At 37.7% G+C, this 14,259-nt stretch overlaps 2 protein-coding genes and 1 non-coding gene across 8 annotated transcripts in view; 1 reads left to right on the top strand and 2 right to left on the bottom strand.

The window, feature by feature from the left end:
* The window catches only part of IGF2BP3 (insulin like growth factor 2 mRNA binding protein 3), a 151,797-nt gene that overhangs the window by 35,886 nt on the left and 101,652 nt on the right, over positions 1–14,259 (top strand). For 4 of the 6 annotated variants that reach the window (XM_003982846.5, XM_045052496.1, XM_045052497.1 and 1 more), the window contains exon 3: positions 12,760–12,808. The exons of the other annotated variants lie outside the window; for them this stretch is intronic. In XM_003982846.5, the coding sequence (XP_003982895.1) occupies positions 12,760–12,808 (49 nt within the window). The remainder of the gene's footprint in view (positions 1–12,759; positions 12,809–14,259) is intronic. 6 annotated transcript variants of the gene reach the window in all.
* Positions 3,221–3,540, bottom strand: LOC101091006 (small nuclear ribonucleoprotein F-like). Its single transcript, XM_011280432.4, has one exon. The coding sequence runs from the start codon at positions 3,538–3,540 to the stop codon at positions 3,292–3,294; it is 249 nt and encodes an 82-aa protein (XP_011278734.1). The 3' UTR covers positions 3,221–3,291.
* On the bottom strand, positions 9,252–9,355 carry LOC111559598. Its single transcript, XR_002740727.1, has one exon. It is a non-coding gene; the product is annotated as a U6 spliceosomal RNA (small nuclear RNA).

Below are 14,259 nucleotides of genomic sequence, written 5' to 3'. Positions count from 1 at the left end.
ACTGCGCCACCCAGGCGCCCCTGTTTTGTTTTGTTTTGTTTTGTTTTATTTTATTTTATTTTATTTATTATATTTATTTTATTTTAAAGTTTATTTTGACAGGGAGAGAGAATGTGAGTGCGCAAGCAGGGGAGGGGCAGAAAGGGAGAGAGAGAGAGAATCCTAAGCCACCTAGGCTCCCCAAGGTGTGCAACTTTAAAACACAAATACACCTCTTTTATTTGAGGGGACTAAAACATGGATGTGTTCCCATGGGGATCTGGAAGCGAGGGGGTGATGAAGAAACACTTGAGATTTTTACTTAGAATTTTTGTTGATGGTGCCTGGATGTCTCAGTTGGTTGAACGTCTGACTCCTGATAACAGCTCAGTCATGATCTCGTAGTTGTGTGGTTGAACCATGTGTCACTTCAGTGTGGGGCTTGCTTGGGTCTTCTCTTCTCTTCTCTTCTCTTCTCTTCTCTTCTCTTCTCTTCTCTTCTCTTCTCTCTCATGCGCACTCTCTCCCCCTCACATGTGTGTGCATTCTCTCTCAAAATAATAAACTTTACGCAAAAAAGAATTTTTGTTTATTCCTTGTTTGAGCAATGTTGAGTAAATTGCAAATTATGAGCCAGGCAATTTGCTAAGCACTTGAACATACAACAGTGAATAAGATGGAAATAATTTTGCCCTCCTGGAACTTGCCCCCTACTGATATCAGTAGATTATCAGTGGTCCCCAGAGAATCTGATTTAGGAGGTCTTCATTGGGGCCCTGAAATCTTTAAGAAAGCCCTCCTGGGTCTAACGTAATTGATCCTTAGACCGCACTTGGAATCATATCTTTTTACCTTTATAGTTGAGGGGACAACATACTTTGTCTTATTTTCCTTTCTCCCATCCAGTATTCAGTTCACTAGGATCTGGCATCCTCTTTAACTGTTGGAGCAAATATGTTTTTCTTTACAGTACTTGTGACCTTCTGTCAATTCCGTAAGTGAATTCAATTTTTAACAAATTATTATTTTTTCTCTTTTTAAATAGGCTCCACGACCATTATAGAGCCCTTTCACAGAAATTCTTTACCTGAGATGTACCTGATTTACCCCTAAATCTCCATGTTGCTCCCTCCTTCATGTTTCTACTGACCATTTTTTAAGACTGTCCTAAAATGTCTGATTTCTTTTGCTAGACTGTAAAATGTTTGGGAAAGAGAAAACTGGTATTACAACACTAGTTAGAACTGTTGGAATCTAGAACTGGTTTCTCTTGCTTCATTTTATGTTATACTACAGGTTGGAAATAAGGCTGATTCCCCCATAACAATTAGTAAGGTTTATTTTATAAAACAAAAACAAAATTTGAAAACTGCCCATGATTCTACCAGCCAGAGTGTGTAATGATCCCTTTTACCTGGATCTCTGGGTTCTTTGTAGTTTTCTCTATTTACAAGTTTAAGGTCTTTGAGCATGTTACAGCTTTATATAAGGAAATAACAACAACAAAAAAGAGAATACTTGAGTTAGAGGCTACATCTCTAGTCAGAGGCTTTGATAAGAGATGACCAAGTCAGTGATGAGTCAGGGTTATTTATGCCAGTTGCCCCTTTGCATCAGCAAGGTATATTAAACTTTTTAAAAATTGAGGTTGACCTTTTAAAGAGCTACTTAAAATTCTAAACTGTATAAAATAAAAAAGGAGATACTTGTATGTAAATATTGAATACTATTAATACAGGTAATTAGCAGTTTTGATTTTGGCTGAGTAAAATTGCTTTTTACATATAGATTGAATTGGTTGGGCACAACTGGAATGAAAATCTGAGCTAGTACAGAGTGCCTCCAAGTGGTGGATTTAAGAGGCTTAAAAATGGTCCAAATGTGGACGATGTGTCCCACTTGTTTGAATAAGAAAACAAGGCAAAGAGAAACCTGTTAATATTAGACTTGGTTTTCTCTTCTGCCTTCTGCTGGTATTAGCCCCTTAGATTGTGATGAGAGCCTGAGTCTCCTTATGAAGTGGGAATTTAGTGATTCCCTTGATTTGTATAAGTATTGATGGAAAGGGGTGTGACAGAGCCTTTTGGAAGAAATAAGATGAAGAAAATACACATTCAGGATCTGTAGGTAGTTTGGACAGAAGGTTGCAAGCCTTAATACATTTTTGTTTCTTGCATTAGTACTTACTGTGAAATGACTGGCTTCAGAAGTGCCTGATGGCGTGTGTATACAGTTGTCCTGGGCAGTTGAGTTAGCCAAGTTTTCAGCATTGTTGCCTTCCTTTCTTGTTATTAATATGTAACCTTGTCCTTTTAATGTCAGTATTGAGTCTTGATGTGTAAATGATCATCATATGGTTTAAAGCTGTAGGGAAAAGTGAAAGTTTTGTGTAGGATTAACCTATACTTGACCTTTAGGGTTTAACAAAAATTATAGCCTGTAATTTTTCTGAGGTCATTTGATGTGGTTACATTATTGGTTGGATTATAAGTGAAATCAATAAAATGGAATATAGTGTAATAAAGGGGATAGGCTCTGGAGCTAGAATGCCCAGAGGTGTATTCTGACCCTGCTACACATCAGCAGTGTGTGTTTGGACAAGTTAAACTTAAGCTGTTGTTTCCTAATCGATAAAATGCTGTGAGGGTTGAACGCAGACACTGTCATAAGCAGTGTGTGCTGCTATAACAAAATACCACAGACCACGGGGCTTAAACAATAGACATTTATTCATCACAGTTCTAAAGCCTGGGAAACCCTCAAAGTGCAGGCAGTTCTTTCTGTTCTTGATAAGGGTCTGCTTTTCCTGGCCTGTAGAGAGATACCTCCTTGCTGTGGCTCACATGGCCTCTCCTCAGCATGTGCCGGTGGAGAGACCCCTGGTCTTTCTTTTTGCAGAGATCGCAATCCTGGGTGCCCAGCTGGCTCAGTCAGAAGAGCATGTGACTCTTGATCTCGGGATTGTGAGTTTGACCTCGGGGTTGTGAGTGGGAGCCCTGCACTGGGGGAAGAGATTACTTAAAAAATAAATAATTTTTTTTTTTTCCAACGTTTATTTATTTTTGGGACAGAGAGAGACAAAGCATGAACGGGGGAGGGGCAGAGAGAGAGGGAGACACAGAATCGGAAACAGGCTCCAGGCTCTGAGCCATCAGCCCAGAGCCTGACGCGGGGCTCGAACTCACGGACCGCGAGATCGTGACCTGGCTGAAGTCGGACGCTCAACCGACTGCGCCACCCAGGCGCCCCAAGTTTTTTTTTTTTGGAAAAAGTTTGTTGTCTAGAAATATAAAAAATTCCCCACAAAAGATGCTATTCTCTCATTTCCCCATCTTCTTCCTCTTCTTCAACACCCCTGATATAAAGGACTTTAAAAACTTCACCCAAATGTCCAGACAATACTCCATCTATGTGTTCTTCTGTGTTTGCAAGCTGCATGTTCATATAGCCATCTACAGATACCAAGGTAGCCTTTGTACTCCATTCCCCCTTAAGTTTCACCATTACCGGCCTTCCTGTTAATCCATTCAGGAAATGTTTGGGGTCGAGGGGCAAACTCATCGCTACTATAAGCAAATGCTGTGGGCCACTCGCCGCCGATCCAGCTGTTGTCTGTCCCTCATGACTGGAGTAGCTATGGTTGGGTGCGAATCACAGAGCTTCAATAAATAAATTCTTAAAAAAAAAAAAAAAAAAAGATCATACTTGTATTATGGAGGCTCCACCCTCATGACCTCATCTACATCCTAGTACTTTTCCAAGGCCCCTTTCATACATAGTACCATTACAAGGGAGATTATGGCTGCAACATAGGAATTTTGGGAGGTGGGAGGTGCAGGAACAAAAGTATTCTGTCCATAACAGACATGAAGCGTTTTCTTGTTTAAATTCTTTTTTTTAGTTTATTTATTTATTTTGAAAGAGCAGGTGAGCAATTGGGGGGTGGGGAGAGCAGAGAGAAGGAGAAAGATAATCCCAAGCAGGCTTCCTGCTGTCAGCTTGGAGCCAAAGGTGGAGCTTGAACTCAAAAACTGTCAGATGGTAATGTGAGCCGAAATCAAAAGGGGTACACTTAACCAACTGAGCCATCTAGGCCCCTCTTGTTTACTTTCTTACCTGCTGTCAGACCTTACAGTGGAAGAAAAGATGCAAATATCAAAGACACTTGGCAACAACCTAGTAATCTAAAATTTGAATTGAAAGTAATCAGCATGAACACATGGTTTATCTCTCTTTCACACAAAATGTATATATTTTCCAGCTGTGGCCTAGGAGTAATGACCAACCCAATAATAATGAACACTCTAGTGACTAGATTGTGTCTCAGTGTATTATTATTAAAAAGGACTAGCACTTTATGTAGAAAAAGCTGATTGCAGATGGGGCTAGGAACTGTGCCGGCTGAACCTGGATTGTTCAGTTGTAACAGAACCTGGATTGTTCTGTTGTAACAGAAAGCAAAGGAGTTCTCCTAGGTTATTGGAGTCCTGTCACAAGATGCAGGAGTCAATATGAAGAAACGTGCATTGACTGACTAAAGATGAGGTATTTGGAGCATCAAAAGGAATTAATGCATTAGATTGATACACTCAAAATATCTATGACTGTGAATTTATGATACTGAAAAGAAGTAAACATTTGGTCCTCTTTGGACAATGCCAGAACGCCAATTCCTTATTCTGAAAATACAATTGTGAAATAACAATGCCTTTGAACTGCTGAAAGAAGAGATGGAGATGAGGATTTTCATGAAGCTGATTTATTTTGGAACGAAAAGTGCTTTAACGAAAGGTGCTTTAATGAAATTGCTGAAACGAAATGGTACCTTAGAGAAATGTACAGAATGCCTTGCAGATGAAGAGAGGCATTTATGTCCTGGCTAGTACCCTTCCCTTGTAAACTGTGTATTGTCTTGAGGGTTTCATCTCCTTTGCTTCTAGGCTGCTCTTCTACTCTTCTGAGGCGTTGGAGAGAGCCCTGAAGTAAAACAGAGATGCCTGAGTGTGTGCTTAGGGGTGGAAGGAGGCAGAGCAAACCTCACTGTACCTAGGCCTGTCTGCCACAGTTGTGGATGAAATCAGACCCAAGTGAGGGGTTGTGATAAGGGGCACAAAACCATCCGCTGCAGAAGGGAAATAATTATTTATCCTGTCTTCACTGTACCTTCTGTGCTTCAGAGTTCCAAATATTTGACAAGAGAAAGTGTTTTTTTGTTTTTAAATAACGCTAGGTTTTTGGTTTTTTTTAATGTTGTTACTTATTTGGGGGAGAGGGGGAGAGAAAGAAAGAGGATTGGAAATGGGCTCTGTGCTGACACCAGAGGACCCGATGTGGGGCTTAAACTCATGAACTGTGAGATTATAACCTGATAACCTGAGCTGAAGTCAGATGTTTAAGTGACTGAGCCACCCAGGCACCCTAAGAGAAAGTTTTTGTTTTGTTTTTAATACTGATGGATAGGTTCATTTATTTATTCATTCATTTTATTTTTGAGAGAGGGCACAAGTTAATCCCTGGAGGGGCAGAGGGAGAGAGAGAGAGAGAGAGAGAGAGCACGCATGAGCGAAATGGGGCTTGAGTTCTACCCGAAGTGGGAGCTCACCCAGTGGGCTCAAACTCATGAACCATATCATGACCTGAGCGAAGTCATGCTTAACACCTGAACCACTCAGGCACCTGAGAAAGTTGTTCTTTTTTTTTTTTTTAATTTTTTTTTTTAACATTTATTTATTTTTGAGACAGAGAGAGACAGAGCATGAACGGGGGAGGGGCAGAGAGAGAGGGAGACACAGAATCAGAAGCAGGCTCCAGACTCTGAGCCATCAGCCCAGAGCCCGACGCGGGGCTCGAACTCACGGACCGCGAGATCGTGACCTGAGCTGAAGTCGGACGCTTAACCGACTGAGCCACCCAGGCGCCCCAGAAAGTTGTTCTTAATAGAAGAACTCAAGCTAAATAAAAAAAAAAAAAAAAAAAAATACAGAAGCCATGATAAAATGAGAAAGTTAGTTTCAACCTTGAATGAAATAATGGATTTAGGTAGTGATCATTCATGATTGCAGTATCACAGAAAGATAGCTAGAGATAACACATCTCCTTGTGGAAGTATAAAACACTGCTTGTGATAAATTATTGTATCTCCCCGAACAAACAACAACAAAAAACAAATTGAATCTTCAGATCTAATTACTACATTTACAGGGGACAGAGGAGAATACTAAACAGCACCATGGGGGTGTAATTAGCAAAATCCACGCAGTGAAGAATCTATAGGACAAATGACAGGATTTGGGTTTTTTCTCCCCCAAATAAGTTGCAAGGGGGAAAAAAAAAAAGGAAACATGGGTTATGAGACTAGAATCATAATCAGCCAAATGCAGTGTATAGCTCTTTGGGGATACTGATTGAACAAATTTAATTTTTTTAAATTGTAGAACTGTGACTAGATATTTAATATTAAATTTTTGTTCATTTTTAAGGATTGATAATAGTATTTTGCCTACTTAATCATTTTAAAAGAGATGAATATTCATAAATAAAAGGCATAAGAATGACAAATTTGGTGCAATGAGTACATTCCAGGAGGCAGGCATTTGGAGTGGGAGAGAAGCATGGGTAGCTTCAATTGTCTTGTTCTAATTATTTGGGTGTTTGTGTTCCTAGATGTTTTATGCTTTATAATATAAAAATATTACATATCATTGTATATGAAATTCAACATACTAAACAATTACTGAAAACGACACAAAAGGGATACAGTGGATAAAATTCAGAATGAGTAATCATGCAGGATTTATGACCTGTCAAGTAAATGGCAAAAAGAACTCTGCACGTATGTACATCTGGTTGGAATCTTTTCTTTCCTTCCCCTCCCCTCCCAAGCTCCATACCCAATGTGGGGCTTGAACTCAGAACCCTAGGTTCGTGAATCACATGCTCTACCAACTAATCTAGCCATGTACCCCTCAACTCTCATCAGAATCCTGATACGAATAAGACAGCTGTACAAAGATATTTATTAAACAACTGGAAATAGAGTGGATATATGATATCAAGGAATTTTTGTTAAACACTTTGAGGAGCAGTGATGACTTTATAGTTTTTTTTTTTTTTAAGTTTTAAATGTTTTATTTTTAAGCAATCTCTATACTCATACTTAAAACCCCAAAATGAAGAGTTGCATGCTCTACCGACTTAGCCACCCAGCCATCCTTAAAGATTTTATTTTTAAGTAATTTCTACACTCCATATGGGGCTTGAACTTAAAATCCCAAGAGCAAGAGTTGTGTGCTCTACAGACTGAGTCAGCCAGTCAGCCAGTTTTATAGTTATTTAAATTTTTTTAATGTTTTATTTATTTTGAAAGCATGCACATGCTTTCATGAGAGAGGCAGAGGGAAAAAGAGGGAGAAACAATCTGAAGCTGACTCCAGGCTCTGAGCTGTCCAGCACAGAGCCATATGCGGGGCTTGAGCTCACAAACTGTGAGATCATGACCTGAGCTGAAGTCAAAAGCTTAATGGACTGAGTCATCACGACACCTCTATGGTTTGTTTTTTTTTTTTTTTTCAACGTTTATTTATTTTTGGGACAGAGAGAGACAGAGCATGAACGGGGGAGGCGCAGAGAGAGAGGGAGACACAGAATCGGAAACAGGCTCCAGGCTCTGAGCCATCAGCCCAGAGCCCGACGCGGGGCTCGAACTCACCGAGACCGCGAGATCGTGACCTGGCTGAAGTCGGACGCTTAACCGACTGCGCCACCCAGGCGCCCCTCTATGGTTATTTTTAAACAAAAGTCCTTTTATAGCTGTTTACTGATGTACTTCTGCATGACAGGCCATGTAAGTGGAACTTGGCTGGTACTGGTTTGAGTTATAGATAAACAAGATAAGGTGATCGTACTTAATAAATGAACCTGGTATGGTATATGGAGGTTGATATTTTTCTAGTTTTATGTAATTTTGAAAATTGTTACAAAATCAGTTTAAATCAGTTGCATTGATTACTAAAGATCTTGAAGATGCTCTTTGGAATCTATGGGAGCTTCTCTGTTGCTCCTTTATTCTGTAATTAAACTTGCTTCTAATAGTATTTTTTCCTAGTAAAGAGTATTGAATTGTCATTATAACTAATATTTCAAGCACAGTAAGCATTTTTGAAGATTTTTATCTGTTATCTGAGAACTTAAACTTTACCTCATTTTTCCTTGTGGGGGGAAACCTTTAAATTCTATATGATAAAATAAATTCTGTTAAGGCTTTTTTTTTTTTTTTTTTTAAACAATAGTTGATTAAATGTTCCGGTTTTTCTCTCTCCTTATGAGGTGTAAGAAAATCAGTGGAAATGCTAGTAGTTTCTGGTTAGAGCTGTGAATTCTTGTGTTTTTCTTCCCCTTTATAGATGATAATAAATTCTATAATCTATATTTATATAGATTTAAGTATCAGTTGATTGTTTAACTGTCAGTTTATTGCTTCTCAGGTGCCAAGCACTGTTCCAGTTTCTGAGAATGAGACACTCTAATTGGTCTCTGTTCTCAAAGTGTGTGTTTCCTATTGTTTTTCAGGTGTATGTCAGGTGGAGGTAGAACACCAACTTAATTTGCTTCCTGATAGTTAAACTGAACTTTAATGATTAGGTATTCATACGGTAGATATGTATCAATATCTATTTTCTTGACTCTGAACTATTTAGGATCAAACCTAAATATAACCTAATGTTAAAAGCTGGGATGGGAGATGAGTGAAGCAAGTGATAGTATTTTTTTTTTCTTTTTTTTTTCTTTTTTAAATGGATGAACTTGACAGGGCCCCTGGGTGGCTCAGTCGGTTAAGCGTCTGACTTCAGCTCAAGTCAGGATCTCTTGGTTTGTGAGTTTGAGCCCTGCTTCGGGCTCTGCACTGACAGAATGCTTCGCATTCTGTGTCTTCCTCTCTCTCTGCCCCTTGGCTGCTCACATTCTGTGTCTCTCACTCTCAAAAATAAACATTAAAAAAACCAAAAAATGAATGAACTTGATTTACTTATATTATTTTTTCATAAAATCTAAACTTGTTTTATTTATTTGTTGGTTTAAAGTGATCTCTACATACAATGTGGGGCTCAGAGTCATGACTGAGATAAAGAGTTGCATGCCCTACCAACTGAACTAGCCAGGTGTCCTCTGGATTTACTTGTATTAATAGGGGGGAAAACCTAATACTGAGGTGGGGGGGGGGGGAAGAAAAGAAAAATCACTTGGAAAACTTATATATAGCAAATTTACATATAAAAAATGTGGAATGCTTCATGAATTTGCATGTCATCCTTATGCAGGGGACATGCTAATTGCTCTATTGTTTCAGTTTTAGTGTATGTGCTGCCGAAGGGAGCATGGATCACGCAAGTGATGGGGCTTTGTGTACAGCCGACCTGATAAGTACAGTGGGGTGGGATGGATTTTCTCAAGTACTTCCCAGGTCAGAAGTTTGTTTTTTTGTGCTGGATGGTGAGAATTCATACCTTTGCTGGGACGCTTGTAATCTTGAGTCTTTTGACTCTTAAACTGGTAAGAAGGGAGCATGGGGTTAGGAGCAGAGGAGAAACTGCAGAGTTTTTAAAAAAAAATTTTTTTTTTCAACGTTTATTTATTTTTGGGACAGAGAGAGACAGAGCATGAACGGGGGAGGGGTAGAGAGAGGGAGACACAGAATCGGAAACAGGCTCCAGGCTGTGAGCCATCAGCCCAGAGCCCGATGCGGGGCTCGAACTCACCGACCGCGAGATCGTGACCTGGCTGAAGTCGGACGCTTAACCGACTGCGCCACCCAGGCGCCCCGAAACTGCAGAGTTTTAAATAAGTTACTGACTGATTAAGTGGGAAAGAACAACTCTAGATGTGAGAACAGTAACTGTATGAAAATAATCCTGATGTTTGTCTAAAATGAAACTTGAGAAAATCCGATAATGGAAACTAGACAGCCGTTTAGGAAAAAGAATTATTTTGGAGTAACTACCAATAAGTAAATGGATGTTGGATATACATTTTGAAGAATGCATTGAGAAAACATGGCTAACGGATTACTTCTAATATACGAAAGATGGTATTCTATTCACAGAATTTCTTGGGAGCCCTGTGAGGTAGATACTTGTTTTTGTGATAAGAATAATTACCTGCTAGTTGACCTAAACTCTGTATGTACACTTACAGGTGTACTTGTGGAGAAAATTTTCGGTAATACGTATACCCACAAAAGAGTCCAGTGGGGATGAATACTTAGTTACTTAAAACTGTGCTGCTAATTCTTACTGTCAGGTGCTTGAATAAAACTTAGTACTTGCATATGTGTAGTTGGATGTGTGTAGTAAATCTTAACTTCCTTGGTTACTCAGGATAAATAATTACATAATGTTGAGTAATATTTCTGCTCCCTACAGCAATATATAGCAATTGTGTAATCTGTGTATCACACACCTTAGTAGAGTATATTCTTAAAGGCTTTTATGGGAAATATAAAATTTATATATACAGAAGCAGAGAGAATGCATGTGTCTTGCAGCTTTAACAATTAATAGCACATGATTTACTATGAAAGAAATCCTAGGCTTAGCATTTCATGTGTAAATTCTGAGACTAAGGTGGTAGTTGAAATTTTTTTCTCTTAAATTGACCTGCTGTCTTACCATCTCTATGGTGTATTGTCCCTGATGATTGTGCTTTGCTTTACGGTCCCATAAAAATAATTTAGAACTGCTTTTTCTTCCTCCTTAGTTTACAAACAGGATGTACCTGAGTTGGGTTAACTTGCATGTTGTTTATAGTTCCCTAAGGGATAGGTGGTATCTGGTGTTTGTTCTCGTGCTTTGAGGGGAATGCAAGAGACAAAGGACTAGGTTATGAATCTGATCTTGTGGTTTGCTGTGGTACTTCAAAATAAGTGGGTTATTTGACCAGGAAGGAAACTTCTAATTTTAGAAGTTAAGTAATTTAATTATTTCACTTGATATGTTAAGCCCAGTTGCTAATCTTTTTCTTTTTTCTTTTCTTTTTTTTTTTTTTTTTTAATACCTAGTTGACTATAAATTCCTTTCCCTTCTAAGGAGGTGATTTTGTGTGTGGCACCTATGGTACAATCTCACATAATTGATATCTCTTCCTCCCTCTGACAACATTTAAAAAAGGGTAGAAGAGAGGATATATACATTACAGTAAATATTGTATATAATCAATATTATGTGAGCTACATATTTACATATGTGGGCATGTGAACTGAGGTCTTTTTTTTTTTTTTTTTTTTTTTTGGTATTGCGATAAGAAAATTTAATGAATCAGAGTGGTTAATAATAATTACACATGCAATGAGTTAAGCAGTATCCAAACGATTTACATACATATAATACCAAAGAGTTTAATGGACAACACAAAGATTCATATATGTAAGATGCTGAGACATTTACAATTGTGTTAGGTGTCAGTAAAACCATGTAGTAATATTTTGTATATATAACAAGTGAATATAAAGAATGCTAAATAACTCTAATAGCAAGTTTGAGTAGGTAAGGAGACAAATTGACAGCATTTTTGATGAATAAAGACATGATGCACATTTCCAAATGGCAGCCAAAATAACCTCACTTGGAAAGGTTTTAGGCCTAACAAAGTCCATAAACTTGATGAAGGCAGAAATCTTAAATATATTTTTGAGTATTATGCAATGACAATAGAAACCATCAATTTAAGTGTAATCAAAAAGTAATATCTAGCTAAATGCATATTTCATTTAAGATCTTTTATATAACTACTAGCTAGAAAATTCAGATGTCTTTTTCCTTAAGTTCTTATTTTAATTTGAGTTAGTTAACATACAGTGGTAAGGTCAGGATTTTAATGTTTTTTTTTTTTTTTTTTGTACCATGGAGTCCTTTGGTAGCCTGAAAGTTAGGGATATCTTAGGATGTTTTTCAAGGCATAAAATACATAGGATGATAGGAAGTTAATTGTTTTGAAATACATTTAGTAAAATGTTAAAACTCATAGTTACAATATGTACTTAACATAGTAAGTTCTAGCAACATGTCTAAGTTTCACAGTAATGGGTGTAGATGATAAAGGTCTGCAACAAGTTATAGTGATACAAAAATATCTGATGTTAATGTCAAAATTACAAGTAGTGTGATTCTACTAAACTTACATGCCAACATTCATAATTAAAGGAGTGCTAAATTTCATGTAGGGGATAGTGAAAAAATAAATCAGTGGTTTTTACTCCCCCTCCACCCATCCAGATTTCCCAAATCTGTCTATGGTCCCCTTGGCTGTGATCTCAGATTAAGAACGTTTGTAGTACGGCCCCATAAATTAAAAAAAATTTTAATGTTTATTTATTCTTGAGAGAGAGAGAGAGTGAGCACAAGCAGGGGAGGGGCAGAGAGAAAGGGAGACAGAATCTGAAGCAGGCTCCAGGCTCCCGAGCTGTCAGCACAGAGCATAATGCCGGGCTTGAACTCCCCAACTGTGAGATCATGACCTGAGTTGAAGTTGGAAACCGACTGAGCCACCCAGGCGCCCCAGTGTGGCTTTTAAAATAAGCTGTAATAATCCAATGCTGCTGGATCTCCAAATGGTCTCAGTATGCATTCTGTGATTAACTTTGTCTCCTTTTTCCTTCTTTGGTTGTGTCTTCTTACTGCGTATTGCCTTGTAGTTAATGTAAATATTTTAAAGCATCCATGGTGGCTATTGATGTCTTTGGCTTTCATACTCTTTTTTCTTTTATAAAACATTTTAATTCTTCTGCAGGATCCGGAAACTTCAGATAAGGAATATTCCGCCTCACTTACAGTGGGAGGTAAGAATTTCTATATTTAAAGTTAAGATTTCTGTATTTAAGCTTATTGTTTTTAGTTTTTCGAAGGGTTTTTCTCGTTCCCTCAACTCTGGGTTGTGCTAAAACACAAAATTCTTCTCTCTTGTGTATGTCTTGCTGTGGGCTTTTCTCTGCAGGAGCATAGTGTCTCTCTTAAAAATCTGCTCATTAAAAAAAAAAAAAATCTGCTCTTTGATATACTTTAATGGGGGTAGTTTTCCTCATTCAGTCCCATCCTAACAGAATCTTGTTTGGGATCTTTCTGATGAGTTCCCCAGTTATATTTAAATATGAACTTCCCTCCTTGGCACATTTTTTAAAGACACCTACCTGCTATTTATACTTTATTTTAAAATGTGAGCTCAGCTTTCTTTTGCTCAGATGGTGGCACTGTAGTAACTGTATAAACAAACCATTTAGCACAGTTGAATAGCCAGTGTCCGTAATTTCCAAAGGATAATAATGACGTCATGGTGAGAATTTGAGATATCAGTGGTTGAAGAAATAAAATGTCTTTTGACTCTTGCTGATGATGGAACCTGAAAGTTCTTAAAATTTATTTGGGAGAGATGGTGCAGGGAAAACTCCTCAGCTTGCATGTATTTTTAATATAAAAACAAAGAGTAACTAGCTTTGTGTGTTTCATATTAGTTTTCTGAAATGACATTTGATGAGTCAGTCACTAAACCAGAACCTTCACCAAAATGCAAAGGATGGTTGAAAGGTTTCTTTTATGGTCAATTAAGGTGTGTTGGTCTGAGGTATGATTCGTCCAATGTCCCAGTTGGTAACAAATCATTTATGCTCATGATATTTTATACAGCATTTATTTTCAGAACAATATAATTTGGTTTAAACTTTGCTGGAAGAGGTGGTTCTTTGATATATACTGAATATTTTCCAAGTTATATAATGTATAGAAAGTGTATTTTTGTAGATGGAAACAGTGACTTTTAAGATTAAACCTAATGGATTTTCCTGTTTTAGATTAACATTGGTTTAGGAACTTGAGTAGCTTGGAGCATGCGTACCCAAATCAAGTGTCATGGTAATCAAGATTACTGACTGGATCCCCTTATTTTAACATGGGCCATGTTAAATATGAGTTTCTGTTTGAGAACTAAATCTAGTGTAGCTTTCAATGAAATCGTCAAAATGGTAGTCGTCAATTTTAAGCGAGTGAATATTGGTGTACTAGCACATCAGCTGTAGGCAAGTGGCAGTTCATTCATAAGATCTCTTCAAATTTAGATTACAGTGACTTCTGAAGCATTTACTTTATTGTATTTTTGGTGGCTTCTCAAGCTTTTAGTTTACTGTATTATTTCTCATTCTGGATAAAATTTAATTTATGAGAATAAATCTTTATTTGCCATGTACAACTTTTTCTTTTATATTTCATTTTATCCTCCCACTAATCTTTTGAGGTAAGG

The sequence above is a fragment of the Felis catus genome, chromosome A2 (genome assembly GCF_018350175.1).
Source record: "Felis catus isolate Fca126 chromosome A2, F.catus_Fca126_mat1.0, whole genome shotgun sequence".
NCBI classification, from domain to species: domain Eukaryota; kingdom Metazoa; phylum Chordata; class Mammalia; order Carnivora; family Felidae; genus Felis; species Felis catus.
The sequence above is the reverse complement of the archived record's forward strand: the minus strand, read 5'-3'. Positions and strand labels throughout refer to the sequence as shown.

Coding starts and splice junctions, on each gene's coding strand:
- LOC101091006 (XM_011280432.4), bottom strand. CDS start 3,540: ATGAGTTTGCCCCTCGACCCCAAACATTTCCTGAATGGATTAACAGGA.